Genomic DNA, 16,096 nt, shown 5'->3' on the forward strand with positions numbered 1-16,096 from the left:
AAAATCCTTCTGTGTAGCCCATCTAATTACCAAATGGTTCACATCTAGAAATAAAGAGGTTATAGTGCCCCTCTACTCATCACTCATCAGACCCATCATAGAGTGCAATGCCCCATTTGGGATGTACCTCACAAGACACTTTCAATAGCTGGAAAGACCACAAAAGTACCTCACCAAGAGGATTACTGGCCTCAAACATATGTCCTATGCAGCCCGACTGGAAAAATTCCAGCTGTACTCAGTGGCATATCGCTTACTCAGAGGTGATCTCTGTCTGACTTACAAAGCCATGTCCAACTCAAAATTTATGGACATGCTCCACCTAAAGAAATCCAAGTCACTGCGAGCCACTTGCTCTAGTGAGCTAAACCTCACCACAACAATAAATAGAACATGTTGGAGGGATAGATTCCTGTCACAGAGACTCCCCATACTTTGGAACAAAATTCCTAACTAAATTAGGCAGAGCCCCTCACTAACACTCTTCAAGGGAAACCTTGACGAGTGGATGGGTAACAGAAAATACACCCCTGGGATCACTTAATTGGCTCTTCTTGACAGAGGCTCAGTTAATTAATCAATGGGGTGGCAAAAGCTGACACACTCTGGCTAGACTTATAAATGTCCTCGGGCAGATAGCCTAGTACCTACCTATGAACCTATTGTTCTGAAATGTAGAAGAGTATCTGAGTGAAAAGCTCTTACAGTAAGTCAGCCCTAACTCATTTACCATAGGGGCAGGTTTTCTTATGAGAACAAATATTTTTTTATGCCTAAAACTTTTTCAGAGTTTACCTTGAGAGGATCTGTTAATCTTCCTTTCTTCTATCCAGAACCAAAAAACAGGGGGGAAAGAAATCTTAATATTCTGGATGTCCAAAGGCAGCTCAGATTCTGCTTGGACTGAGCTCAGTCCTTCAGGAAAGATGATCAGCTGTTTGCCTGCTAGGAAGTTAAGAGAAAAGGAGAACCAGTGTTAAAGTAAACAATTTTTAGCTGGCTATCTTTTGCTGTTTTGTTTTGTTACTTTCAACATAACAAGCCACTTCCAGGCTGAGTTAATGTCTGCTTTATGCAGAATATGGCTTCTTCTGTTTCTTTCTGGAAAAGTGTGGACTCTGGAAATATTCTAGAGGAAGTAACTTGATTGTCTGTACACATGACAAACTACATTATTTTCACGGGTCCAGAAAAGGCTTTGCTGAAGCATTCTCTAGGGGCTCATGGATTCTTCAACTTTTCTTCCTCTGTACGTTTTCTAACCTATGATAACCAACCCTAATAGCTTAGGTTACTGCAGCAATGATTTAATGTTAAACATGGTGCACTTGTATAAGCAAACTTACCATGAGAGTAGATGCTCTAATAGATCACTGTTGTAATGACCATCCCTCTTTCTTTGTTTTTGATGCATTGTCAGGGAGTGGAGTTATATACCCTTGTGTATATATTTATATGGCTACATAAGGACTGGTCATCATATTACTTGTTTGACACACAAAACGAAACAAAAATAAAAACATATCAACCAATCATCATATCACTAATACAACACATCAACATGTGGTAAATCAAAAAAGGAAAAAAAAAATCCTTTTCTGATGCACTACTCAAAACCCAGTCACATTCAGGTCAAATTTGTTTGAATAGTGGTAGTGTTCTGGGAAGTTTTTTTTTTTTTCTCTTGGGCACTCTCCAAATGCATACACATTCACATTTCATCCATCCCCTTACATAAACCTTACTCTAACCTTAATCCACAAACTTGTACCCCTACGTACATCCCACTTACCTATTTTGGTGAAACACATGCTCAACAAAATGTCTGTATGATAAACTGGACGTTCAACCAAAAAATACTGCACTTGTGCTTGTTGACCAAAGCAATCATTGACCAAACAATCAAAACCTAGCTATATTAGTTTACATTTATTGATCTTTTCTAGCATTTTTCCTGTCAGGGCTGTAGCCTCCCTTCTTGGGACAAGAAAGAGTGGATGTTTTTGGCACTCTGACTGCCTTTTATATAGTGCTTTGTTCAATCTCCTAACAGTTAGGGTATGTGGAAGGTGCCCTTTAGCTTTGAAAGGATGACTGGTTTGTCATATTTTTAGCAGGATATAATTCTAATAGTTTGGACTACTATAACAATGACCTGTTGAAACATCTACTGTTATGGTAAGTTAATTATACAACTGTACTTTCCTCTCATGCATTTTACATTGGGTATACAGCAAATAAACCATACATTAGAGCATCTGGACATAAGTATGCTGTCAGAAAGAGATATTTGAGTAATGTATTATATTAAATCTACCAACTGTAACAATTTTGAAAGATTTTTATTTTATTTGTATTATGTGGAACAGCATATAGGGGAAGGGGAGGTTGAAAATCTCCTGGACTGCAAAGAATATGTCTGACAAACCAAGCAGAATTATTTTTCAAGTTTTCAGTGATCACTTAATTTAAGTATTCTAAAAAGATACCATTGTTCTCATTAATTTCTTATCTAATACTGGCTGCATGTTTGCCTTGGCTATTTGATCACATTTTTTTCTACTCCATTAAATTGGTTTGATATATTTTGAGCATTTCTAATCATAGTTTGTAATGTGTATTAGGGCCTCTGTATTAGTCTGATGAAGTCTCTGTAAATATATAAATGAAAATGCCCTCTATTATTTTAAAGTTTCATTACGTGAGTTTGGTTACTTCAATGTTTCTGTGTGACTTTTTTGTTTATAATAGACATCTAAATGCAAAACATTTCTTTGGCTGAGTAACTGAAAAAGTAAACAGATGTTATCATATATGTCATATACTTAAATTTCAAAAAGGCAGCAAAGTCACTTTCATAGAAAAGGTTAATGAACAAGTTAGACAGAGAGTGAGTCATTCAGTGGTTGCATTATTGGAGTTATGGATACAAAATGGCACATAGATGATTATAATAAATTGATTCCAGCCAAATTACAATATGGTCAGCAGTGTGACATTGCATGGATCTGTCTTGTGGCTTATAATTTCCATTTGATCTGTAAGTGAAACAGTAGAAGTTTAGAAAGTAAAAGTTTGCAGTTTTGCTAAAGTCACTGATATCTACAGTTGAAACTAAATACAGAGAATACAGAACAGTTGAAACATATATGGTAACATTACAAAATAGTATGATACAGTGAACTTTAAATTTGATGCAAAAAATGTAAATATTGTACCTAGGAGGTGGTAAGCAAGCAAAAGAACACACACAACTGAAGAGGAAGTAAGAGCATCTTCAAAGGTTAAAAGAATGGGGGAGGGGGGAAATCAAATTATCAAAAGGTAAACAAGCAGTGTGAATGAGCAGCAAGATGGAGGGTGCCATACTGGGATTTGAAAGAAGTATTGTAAATAGGATTTTATAGTATATCCGCATTGTGCAGCAGTAGCGTTGTTGCCTCACAGCAAGAGGTTCTCCCATTCGATTCTTGGCTGGAGTGCGGGGAGCACCTTCAGTGTGGAGTCTGCATGTCCTCCCTGCAGGTTGAGTGGCGTTTCGAAAGACATGCATGAATGGGCATGCCTTCTTTGAAGATTGGGCATCAAGCTGGCAATTAGGCACTGTAAAATCTACTGCCAATCATTAGCGGACTGGAGTTCCGCTGTGGCGACCCCTAACCGGGAAAAGGTGAAAGACTAACAACAACAACAATTGTAAATAGGAATTATGACAATAATAGTGATACTACTACTACTGCTAATAATAATGGCAATAATAATAATAATAATAATAATAATAATAAAGTGTTGTCCTTCTTTAGAAATAGGTAAAACCCAATCTGGAGTATTGCTTTAATTTCTTGAGGTCTCTTTTCTGGAACTACATAGATTGAATGAATCAAAACAGTTCAGAGAAGTATAGTAATAATCCTGCATCATCTTCACTAGAAACCTTCTAAATGTAAAAAAGATGCACAGAATGTATCTAGCCCAGAAGGAAGGAGGTAGAAAATGATTTGCTATGAAAGGCATCAGGGAAATGCATATCTAAGGGGTCATCACTTTTCAAAAGTGAGAAGTATGAGAACAAGAGAACTCAATTTTATTCTTAAAGGTGGATGTCTGATGGAGAAAGAAGGAATTATTTTGTTACAGAAATGATGGCTGATGCTTCATCTGTCTTATTAAAGAGTTTATAGAGGCAAAAAATGACAGAATTAATGAATGCATGGGCAGATATTATTCAGCCCAGCTTTCATCTGCTACAATTTAGGCATAGTGTGCTTTGAGTCTCCTAGATTTACTGATTTTCCTTTAATTTTCCACATACGTATAGACTTGTTGAAGCGTATATAAATGAATAAATTACTGAAGCAAGCCTCATCATTAATTATATGGTGTCTAATGTCTAAAGAACTCCTATTCCAAAAATAATGCAAAGCTCCTCTTTTGGGCCCTCTATTTTATTTCTAAAGATCACAACTATGATTTTTAATAATCAGATGTTGAGAAGTATAATCTTGAGAGCTATGACAAAAAGAGAATCTTTTGGTTATGGAGAGTATATATGTTACCCTGCTAGTTCAGAATCACATAGTCTAGGTGATTAACTGGATAAAGAAGCCCTTATCAGCAAGTGTCATAATGTTTTCGTTTCTATGTTTCTAAAGATTAATATTTAGGGAGCCTCAATAGACTTGTTTTCTGAGAAGATCTAAAGTCAATCTTTTTATTGGAGGAAGCTGCTACTGTATCCATTGTAATGAATTATTCAGTATTTTGAGATATTTTTTCACACTTACAAAGACCCTTAATGATTTACTGTAACTAGTACACTGTCCTTGAAAGAAAATGCCATATACATATGTGTTGCTTTCTCTCTATAACGTGTACATTTTTTCCATGCCAGAAGGTAGCAAACACTTTTTTGTCTTGCAAAGTAACATGATTGTGAGTTTTCTGAAATATTAATTTTGCATAGTATTAATATTATGATTTTTAACAGGTGAAATGTGAGCAATATTGGCCGGAAGAGACTGAAAAATATGATGATATTACAGTTTCCCTCCACAGTACCGAGAGAACAGTGGATTGTGTTATTCAGTCTTTTGAAATGGAAAAGGTAATAGCTTGTATTCATACCCATTTTAAAGACAAACAGTACTAAATATTTGTCACCCAGCTTTATGCCCATTGGTATAATAAGGTTACAATGTGTAATATTATATATGTATTAACCGGAAAGACAAAAATAAATATTTTAATTAGCAGATGCCATACTTACTGTGCATTTTAGTGATATAGCTAAATAAAAATTGTCTAATGAATGTAGGATTAAACATACCATATATTTCTGTATGCCTTGCAATGTTATATCTTGATTAATGAACATGCATTTATAAAGCAGGCAGTAATCGTCTATGATGATAGCAGATCTAAGATGTGTTTATAGACATGAGGGTTGATATTGCTAATTGAACAGATGCATAACCATTATACTTAATCATGTCATATTTCACTATATACTGTATATGTATGCAGAATAACTGATAGATATTTTCAAAATGTTTAGAGTTAGACAGTGAGTGAAATTTGCTATTGTCCTGATTCAGCCAACGAAAGGGTACATAAGCATATATGTTTAGAATTGAGGTTACAATAGCTGAGGGGTAAACCGGGAGAGATATTGTAGTGATTTAGAAGGTAAATTAGGAGTTAAATCATGAAGGACCTGCTCCAATTTCCTCCCACATCCCAAAGACATGCTGTAGGTGGATTGGACACTCTAAATTAACCCTAGGCCTAAGTGCGTCCATGCGTGTGTGCGCCTTCTGTGGAAGGTTGGGTGCCGGGCTGGCAACTCAACACCGTAAAACTCCACTGCCAATCATGAGTAGACAGGTGATCCGCTGTGATGACCCCTAACTGAGAAAAGCCGAAAGGAGAAGAAGAAAATCATGAAGGACTTGGGTTTGGAAGTAAGCAAGATAAGCAGTAGGAAAGAAGACTTGGAAGGAGGAGGTGGCTACACAGAGGTTTTAGGTTTTACTGCTTGAGTGTCAGCATTGCTTATTACTTGGGGGGAGTGGGATTGATGAGGTGGATTCTATCCGAATGTCTTTTGGGCTTAGTTATATGAGGATGGTAGGTGAGGATGCCAAAATGTGGTTATGATGGGAGATATTACTATAGGGATGTGGAAGACTGGAGGGATAAATAATCCTATGTTGAGGACAACAGTTTTCTGAATTTAATGAAATGATATGCAAGATATTGTGATATTACAATAAATAAAACTAGTTTGCAAAGTGGGAAAATTATGAAAATTGTTATAAACGAGTATGGATGATTAGTGCAAGAGAGGAGAAGAGGAGGTTATTATAGCAGATAAGCAAGTACTAGGCTAGAAAGAGGCAGCAATGGACAGGGATGGGGTGGAAGTTGAGTACTGAGAGGGTATGATAGAGAGCAGAAAGATGTGTTGGTTTCAGTCTATGGTTTAAATGAGGATAGGAAGGAAATATTGAGGAGGATATTTGAAAACTGTTGATAAGTGGATGATATGTAAAAATAGAGTAAACATAGTAGGTGTTGGAAACAGTGAAAGATAACATATACGGTCTGCTGGAGTTCCATAAGAGAGCTCTGAAAGTATTGTGGGAAGGCATGAAAAAATTATCACTTGTGTATACATGTATGATGAAGAAGGGTGGGGAAAGAGGATTCATTTTTTTCAAGGGATGACAGCCAACAAGTCAGCAGGTTATGTAGAACATTGTTGGATACAGTCATAGCAGATGAAATGGATGAAGTCAAAATATTGGACAGAAGCTTGATAAATCATTTCTGCTTAAGGATGAGAGTGAAAAGTGAAAGAGATAAGGGTGTGATGTAGAAAACAGGTAAATGAAGGAAATATTAAGAAGTATATTGCATTCAAAATATGGTGGTGCAGGTAATTCAAGAGAACCATGATTTGCTGAACTTACCTGCATTGCATACGAGTGAATAAGGTACTGCTACATTTTTACAATTGTCAGTGTTTTCTCATTGATTACAATTTTACTCAGCCAAGCAAATCAGATTTGAGCTGTGGGCATTTCTGGACATTTCTGGGGAAGAGAACATGTCTAATCATCATTAGGCACTACCCTGGACTGCCACATGAACATGCAGTATGTCACTGACAACAGTCTACACAGTGAGGCCCCAGCAAGGGAAAAAAAGACACAGTTGTAGAGTGGTCTATAAATCTGAAGGCCTTAGCATGGTATGGATATCTTCAGCAATATGCTAAGCCTTTCAGAATCCTAGGGACTGTCTTTTATTAATTTGCTTTAGGTATTCCCATTAGTGGTGCTGATGCAAATGAAACAAGGAAAAAAAGACTTTTCGTTTACCTTGTTTCTTATGTAGCAGGTAAATTACTTCACTCCACTTCACTGCTCTAGCTTTCCACAAGCCCAGAAACTTACACTGTTAAATTATTGCATTTGATGCAAACTATATTTTAAATATAAAAGTTGCAAAAGTCCAATAAAATTGTTGATCAACCTACAGCATACCTCATGAATCACTGTATTATAAAGAAAACAAATACATGTACAGTAAATTAAGGTAATTCAGTAATTACCAGCATGCAGACATATACTGCCTGTTATAAGCATTCCCATTTCCAGTGACCAAGGTGCAGACTGCCTTTGATACAAATACTACAGTCTGTAAGATCACCTTAAACTTAACAATCCAGAAATGTATTCATTTTCACAATACATTTCATTCCCCATGTATTATATTTCTTCCTCAGATAAAACCTCATATGTAAAGTTGTTTAATGTCAAAATAAGCAAAATGATATGCAGTTAAAATCAGTCTATAGGCTTATGGAGTCAATGCCTGACACTGCAGAGTTCAAATCCATCTGAATGTTTGGGGTTGAAAATATTTCAGAAATGTTTAATTATTACTTGAGTTTGTACCAGGAAGAACAGTCTTCAGTAGTTAGTCCTGGCTATTTTTCCCTTTATGACTTTATATCTACTATGTGACAGTCAGAATTCAGTTAACTTATCTGAAACAACCATATCCCCCTCAGCTAATAGATCTGTCTTTCTTAATGAAATCAGTAATTGGTAAGCAACATTTTAGAACTTTACATTTTGAAGTTCGTCTTTCACAAACAGTTGGCTGCTTTGCAGTCTCTAGTTTTCTCTGTATCCACAACGTTAGTTTGAAACAGTAGCGTATGCACATCTGTAAGCCTGACTATACTCTCACTGTTAGTTACTATGCATGCAATCCCAGTTACCTTTGAGGAGCATAGCCCAATTTCCTAAATGACCTAGAAAAACATCTGGTTAAGTTACTTTCTCAGAGTCGTGCAGAAGGAAAATAAATGTTGAGGGAAGGAAACCCTGGACTACATCAAGCAGCCTGTTAACAATTCATAGCTTTATGCCAGAATAAAGTATTACTCCTTTTTATGAGTAGAGATATTACTTTTGTGCATGGTATTATATAAGGATTTCATATCATCTGTCTACCTCTTACTAAAATTAATTTTATACAAATTCCCATTCAGAAAACTCCACTGTGCTTGCTAAAACTATTTCTGATGTACAGCAGAACTGTCCCATTACAAATAATCCCACTGCATTACAGCCAATCCAAATGTTGTTCCTTCGGCTTTTCCCGGTTATGGGTCGTCACAGTGGAACTCCGGTCCAATAATGATTGGCAGTAGATTTTCACGGTGCCGAGGTGCCACCTTGATGTCCAACCTTCAATGAAGGCACGCCCATTCACGCATGTCTTCTGTACACCACTCGACCGCGGGGAGGAAATGCAGACTCCACACAGAAGGCGCTCCAGCCGAGAATCAAACAGGAGAACCTCTTGCTGTGAGGTGACAATGATACCACTGCACCACCGCGGCTATATTCCAGCCAATCCAAATAAGCTGAAATTATTCTGCATTGATATGTTGATGACCTACTCTTAATACAGTCTACCAGCCCCACCTTCAGTTACTTATTCCATTCATTTTGATATTATTATAGCAAAATACTTTTTATCTGCATTCATTAAAGAATTCAGCCAATTGTTAACTGTATCTTCTGTCACTTAGTTCTGTTTGTCAGCACAAAGGATATCACCTTCCCCACTGAGGACGGCTATCCTTCTGTGCTCACAGATTCTCACAAACAGTTATTTTTCAAAATGCCTGAAACCTATTTTGTTACTTTATAGTATTCTAAAGGGAAACCATCTCTTCAGTAGGCCTTTCCTTCATTCATGTACTCTGTCACTTCTACCACTTCACTCTTTACAAAAAATAATTCCGTGCAATTTCCTCTATGCCATTCAGAAACTCACTGCCATTTCCAGACTGAATTATTTTCTTCATTTAACACTCTATCCTCACCTTTCTCCATCCTTTCAAACTAAGCAATATAAATGTCTCTATAAGCATCAGCCATGATCGTTTCTCACATTCCAAGTTCCTCAGTATTCATTAAGTCTTCAAGTCACACTTGAAAAAGCCCTGTATTGTTGTCAGGGTGAAAGCGCTTGTGGTGAATTTTTAAAAAAATAAAACTTTCTACTGGTTGACACCTGGTGCTGCCTGGACCGTTTGTTTGATTATTCCTAAAATCCACCAACCCTTCAGGTTGATCCCATTCCAAATGATCATATCCATGCATACAGAGAGTCCACAAAACTGAAAGCACCCATGAATTTCTGTTTCTTCTTTTCCGGAGTTATAAGTCCAGTATGCCATATAAATTCACCATGTTGTATTTGACTATACAGTATACTTTTTCACTCTTTAATTTGGCACGTGTTGCTACCTTTTTACCATCATTTTCAATACATAAACTAACATTCATCCTTCTCTTATCTGACATCTTACACGGTTCTCTTTTAATATATCTGTGAGTAAAAACTGCAAGAAAACATCTAGCCAAGATAAGAGTTTTCACTGTGCAATACCATAAATCTCCTGTATTGGAGGTCCATGAGATACGTGGAAATGACCTCTTAAAGACATCAAGTGTTTTAACTACACAGCTTCTGAACACCCGTGACATTCTGGCTGATAAAGCTAAAGCTCGCTCACTTGCTCTCTCTCTCTCTGTATATATATATATATATAATATATGTGGGTTCCATTAGTTTAGTTGACAGGGACTTTGGTCGACATATATTTAATTGAATACATTTGGTCAACTATACAGATAGTCGACAGGTGTCAGAGATCAACAATCCCCAAATAGGGCAATAGGAATATTCCCTTTTGCTGGGGATTGTGTGATCTCAGAGTTAGTACATATAACTAGCAAGGAGTGAGCATGCATATGTATACTAAGAAGCTGACATTTTGGTTTTCGACACAGAGTGGTCTACCTTCAGGATGTTGAAATTCATGTTAGTCTACCAATTAAAGGTAAATCACACACACATATATACACACACGCACATATATATATATATATATATATATATATATATATATATATATATATATATATATATATATATGTGTATGTATGTATATATATATATATATATATATATATATATATATATATATATATATATACATACACATATACATACACACATATATAATATGCACATGTGCGTACACACACACACACACACACACACACACACACACACACACACACACACTTGGGATTCCCTCAATAATCCCTCATACCTTAAAGTTTCTTCCCCTTGCCCATGTTTCTTTTTTGGACAAAACAACTCTCCTACCCAATGTTTTTGCTTTCACTTTACCTCCTTTATCATGTCAGCTTCTTCTCTCTTTCCTTCACTACTTCACAGTTCGATCATTAGAACTTATGCAGGCAGTTCCTATTGTATTCGGCTCATTCTTCTAAGTGCCATTATCACCATTGTGTGCTGTGCCTTGGTCATGCTTTTCAATAGTTCTTGGACTCACTCTCCCATACAACCACTCTTGCATTCATAGACTCAAAGCTACATTGTAACCCTTCCAACTAGATACAAAAAAAGAAACACATATAGCATTGTACAGTAATCACATGCCTAAAAAGATCACATCTGTAAGACACAATAAATATATGAACTATAGTTAAAGTTATTTCTTTTTTGTACATAGTAACAGTCTGATGGAGTTAAGACAAAAGCACCTAGCATTTTTACTAGAGGTATTTTATTAAATTTATAATGCATTTTACACGTGCTTTTTGCTTATTCCATAATTTCTCATTGGTATTTGGCAATATTCAGAGAAAGTATATCCTGTATTTTTATCAGTCAGAAATCTTACATTTGGACTCAGCAAACTGATTATCATATTTTATAAAATTTTATTGCAAATTCTAAATAACCACTATCATCAGCTGAAATTAACCAAGCATACATAAATGTTTCTACAAATCAAGAAGAAACAAACGTGATGCTGTTAGATATATCCCTTTGGATTTTTTAACTTATCTGAAATGAAAATTTCTGTGTTGCATGGTGAGACCTCCCATCACTTTATATCCTGTATTTGCGCATTCATCAATTCTTTTGGGTAAACATAAACTTAACATCTTTAAAGACTCACCCTGTATTTTCAATTGCACATTTTATCATAAAAAATCACAATTTAAGTAAACTGAAGATGTGTAATTATTCTTTGTAGTTTAAACCACGGAGGGCTCATTATTATCTCAATAAATGTCATTTAATACAAATGCAGTGTAGGTCACTTGTGAACATATTTTCTTTATGCTACTTGAACTAGGTACTTAGGCCAGCAATGGAAATATTGCATAATAGTGGTACAACTGTAGATGTAGACTATTCTACTTGATATCAAAGGCAGGTTTAATATAGCCAGGTTGGAATTAAGGGCACCTGTTTATTCAACACCTGAGGCATTTGGAATTTGAGAGCTGGCTCTGACATTTCTTTAGAAAATGTGGACATAATGTCTAAGTTGCGGGTTCATCACACACTATATTTTAGCATGTAGTGTTGCACTGGTTACTAATGAGTATTGAGGTCTGTTAGATGAATCCAAATTGGTTACTCCTTCTGGACTTTGTAGCTATTTGTGTATTTATTTATTTTGTATTCATTTCTTGTTCAGGTAAACCAACTACTCATTTTTGACCATTTACAGCCAAAACCAAGTTTATACAAGCAAGACTACGTATAAACAATCTATGATAAGGAATTAGCCAGCATGTCTTTTGGATAAAACTCAAATACAAAGGCAAAATCTATCTGTATACACGAGGGCATATAAACTTGAATTTGTCAGCAACCATACGCCAGACTAAAACCCAGATCCTGGAGCCATGAGGTGGCAGTAATAATTGTTGTATTGCATACCTTCTAACTGCAGTTATGTTGTCTGTCATTTGGCAACATTGTTTATTCTTACCTTCCTAACATTTCTGCGTCTTTTCAATCCCATTTATTGTTTAAAACAATAGCTTTATTTGGAACTGTCATAACCTCTTAAACTGACACCCTCTTCTCATACCCCTGTGCAAATAATGAAATGAAAATAATGTTATGTTTAATTACTGCTCAGATTATCTATTTCTGTCCCTGTAACCGGTTAGCATTCAGTCTGGCAAAGTGAAATGCTCAGTGCCTTTTCCCTCAACATTCAAGCATAAGGGATAAGAACCAGAGATGATGTAAAATAAGTCTGCTGTATAAAATGCCAGCTGACATTTAGAAAAATGCTCAAAATCATTCTTGTGCTATAAAATGTCCATGCAGTGTGTCACACAATTCCTAAATATACATATTGCATCTTACAAGTATTTAATTAGAAGTTTTTATATGTGACTCAGTTTTCAGCTTATCTAGGATGATTATCCAATATAGCTATCCTGAGTATAGGTGCACTGCAAATACAACACTATCTGTATTTGTCAGAAAGATTGTCCATAAATATTTCAGTGTACAATTGCACTAGGTTATAGAAATAAAGTGCAGCTATATTTTGTATAATATCCAGTTTTATGGCAAAGATTCTGGAGACTTATCTTGAAATCTGAGGGCAAATACTAACTTCCTTTTTTATGGAATTGATGGATGGAGAAGAGTGTCAGGAGTGATTTGTGACAGACGGGTACCAGTAAGAGTGAAAGGGAAGGTCTACAAGACAGTAGGGAGACCAGCTATGTTATATGGGTTGGAGACAGTGGCACTGACAAAAAGACAGGAGTCAGAGCTGGATGTGGCAGAGTTAAAGATGTTAAGATTTGCACTCGGTGTGACTAGCATGGATAAGATTAGGAATCAGTATATTAGAGGGTCAGCTCATGTTGGACAGTTTGGAGACAAAGCAAGAGAGGCGAGATTGCATTGGTTTGGACATGTGCTGAGGAGGGATGATGGGTATATTAAGAAAAAGATCCTAAGGATGGAGCTGCCAGGTAAGAGGAAAAGAGGAAGACCTAAGATAAGGTTTATGGACATGGTGAGAGAGGACATGCAGGCGGTTGGTGTGACAGAGCAAGATGAAGAGGATAGGAAGAAATGGAAAGAGATGATCCGCTGTGGCGACCCCTAATGGGAAAAGCCAAAAGATGATGATGATGATGATGATGAGTTACCTGTCATTTTGTTAAAAGAACACATCACTGTATAAAGGAGAAAATACTTTAGAGATGATCAAGGAACTCTGGTCTATTCAAATGATTGACTCATTTTCACATGGTTTACATGTGTGATTTCCTGAAGTCAGCATGGAGACACTCAGATTGTGTCCACTCAAGTTTTACTTTCACATACAAAACTGACACTGGCACAGAACTACAAAAAAACACCTCTGTAATTTGAAAACTAGTAACATAATTTAGAGATACATTTAACTGCATGTGTGCTAAGTGCTACTGAATGTGAAACAGTAAACCAGAATTTATACGATCACAGGTAGAATGTATGCTGTACTAAATTAATTCATTCTTAGTTTTTTTTTTTTTGAATTTGCTAGTTAATTATTAAGTAGATGACCCATTGAAGTTTGCTACATTATGTTTACAAAAGAAAAAAATGACTATACAACACTTCTGTGCCTCATATAAAAGCAAGATAAGCAATGGACTGCAGATTGTAGCATGTAAAATTATAATGTAATTTGTGGCACAAAACTGTCAGAATACCCCTGTGAGTCGAACCTGTACAACAGAATGGGGATAACTTAATTTGTGAGCACGGACGCAATGTTGTGTGGACACTAAAACATACTTTTTGTTGTAACTTATATCAAGTGCCAGTGTTTCACCATTGATCACAAACTGTTGATGAATATTGTTGTATGATGCTGTAGAAGGTAAAATGTATCTAGATGTTATATTTTCTACACTTGAGGACACATTTATTAATGCAATGAAAGAATCTGACCAAAATATTAGAATCTATGATTTTTAATTTGCAGCATTAATGATATTTTTAAGAGGATTTGAAACATGTTTTCAGCATTATTTTGCTTTATAAATTACTTTGAAATGTAATGTGACATTTTGCTAATAGTGTTTTTTGTTTCATTTGCAAAGAATGATTCACAAAAAAAGCTGGTGAAGCATTTTCATTTTCTAACATGGCCTGATCATGGTGTGCCCAAACATTCCACTGGGCTCTGTCGTCTCCTTAAAGCAGTCCATAAAAACAGATGTTCTGAGTCTGGACCCATCATTGTCCACTGCAGGTAAGAAAGTAACATGGGGAGAATAAATTGTTCCATTTGTAATAAGTAATTAAGCTGTGGTAGGTTCATATGTTCATAGGATGATACTAGGCTATTGGCCTGGATGCCCTTATAAGCCTAGTAAAGAATTTTGCCCATCTTTCCACAAAGTCAGCACCTGTTTCCTCTTTCTAGCAGAGACACAGGTGGGATCCCAGGGGTGTATTTCTGTTTCCCATTCAGTTTTCTAGGCTCCTCTTAAAGAGGGCTAGTGAGGTACTCTGCTTGATATGGAGAAATAGTCTATTCCACAGATGGGGCAGTCTTTGGGACACAAATCTATTCTGCCAGCAAGTTTTATTAATGTCACAGACCAGGTTGAAGCTTGTGTGCAGGTTGAGCGAGTGAAGTTTGACTTACAGATATGCAGCAACTCCATCAAAACTAGGTCTGAGATGGCCTTGTGTGCCAGACTCAGGTCACCTCTGTGCAGTCTGTATGAGACTGGGTAGAGGGACATGGTTTTTAGCCTATCTGTATAGAATAGGTGTTTGAGACCCTGGATTTTCCTGGTCAGGAATCTCTGTGGTCTCTCCAGCTGCTGCATGTGCTTGGCAAGGTATATACCAAAGGTGGCATTGTACTTGATAATGGGTCATATAACAGAGGAGTATAGGGATGTTATGACCTCCTTGTTCCTGGAAGAAATACCATTACTTATGAAGTGGGCCATGTAGAAAGTCTGCTGTACCGTGGACACAAAGTGGTGCTAAAAAGTCATGTTGCTATCAACCTGGAAGCACATGTCCCTAATGACTGATTGCATGCTTAGTACACTGTTATTAATATGATAATTAATGGGGATGCCATTTTTCCCAAAGGGGATAATGATGCATTTCTTGGCATTTGATTTGAGGCCATGCTTCTGGCACCAGTCATTAGTTTATGTATGGCCCTCTTGGAGAATGTTCACATCAGTAGGAGAATTTAAGACAGCACCCAGCTTGCAGTCTTTTGCAAACCTGGCCAGCCACAGACCACTGGTTTTCGTTTGCACCTCAGAAATGTATATACCAAACATTAGAGGTCCCAAGACCAATCCTTGGGGTATGCTGCTCATTATGGTCTACTACTACAGGTGGCTTCCCCTCTTTTGACTGAGTGGGTTCTATCAGTGAGACAGTTAGCTACCCATCTGGTAACATATAGGTTGATGCCTAAGAGGGAGAGTGTATCTATTATGCCAGAGTGGGGAATAGTGTCAAAGACATTGGCTAGGTCAAGGTAGGTAATGTGCACCATCTTCCCCTCATCCATGTCTTTAGTGACTGTTTCAAAGAAGTCAACCAAGTTTAACAGGCATGATCTCCCTTTGACAAAACCAAACTATGTGGGGTCAAGTGTTTAGAGGATACCAATGTCCTT

The 16,096-nt window shown here is 36.6% G+C and overlaps 1 protein-coding gene across 2 annotated transcripts in view; it reads left to right on the forward strand.

Annotated features, from left to right (window-relative positions):
* LOC122806395 (receptor-type tyrosine-protein phosphatase U-like) overlaps positions 1-16,096 on the forward strand; it is a 1,549,454-nt gene that overhangs the window by 1,123,225 nt on the left and 410,133 nt on the right. For both annotated transcript variants that reach the window (XM_044076762.1, XM_044076771.1), the window contains 2 exons: positions 4,988-5,104; positions 14,541-14,692. In XM_044076762.1, coding sequence (XP_043932697.1) covers positions 4,988-5,104; positions 14,541-14,692 — 269 coding nt within the window. The remainder of the gene's footprint in view (positions 1-4,987; positions 5,105-14,540; positions 14,693-16,096) is intronic.

Source organism: Protopterus annectens, chromosome 1.part1 (genome assembly GCF_019279795.1).
Source record: "Protopterus annectens isolate FY-2018-M chromosome 1.part1, PAN1.0, whole genome shotgun sequence".
In the NCBI taxonomy this organism is placed as follows: Eukaryota; Metazoa; Chordata; order Ceratodontiformes; family Protopteridae; genus Protopterus; species Protopterus annectens.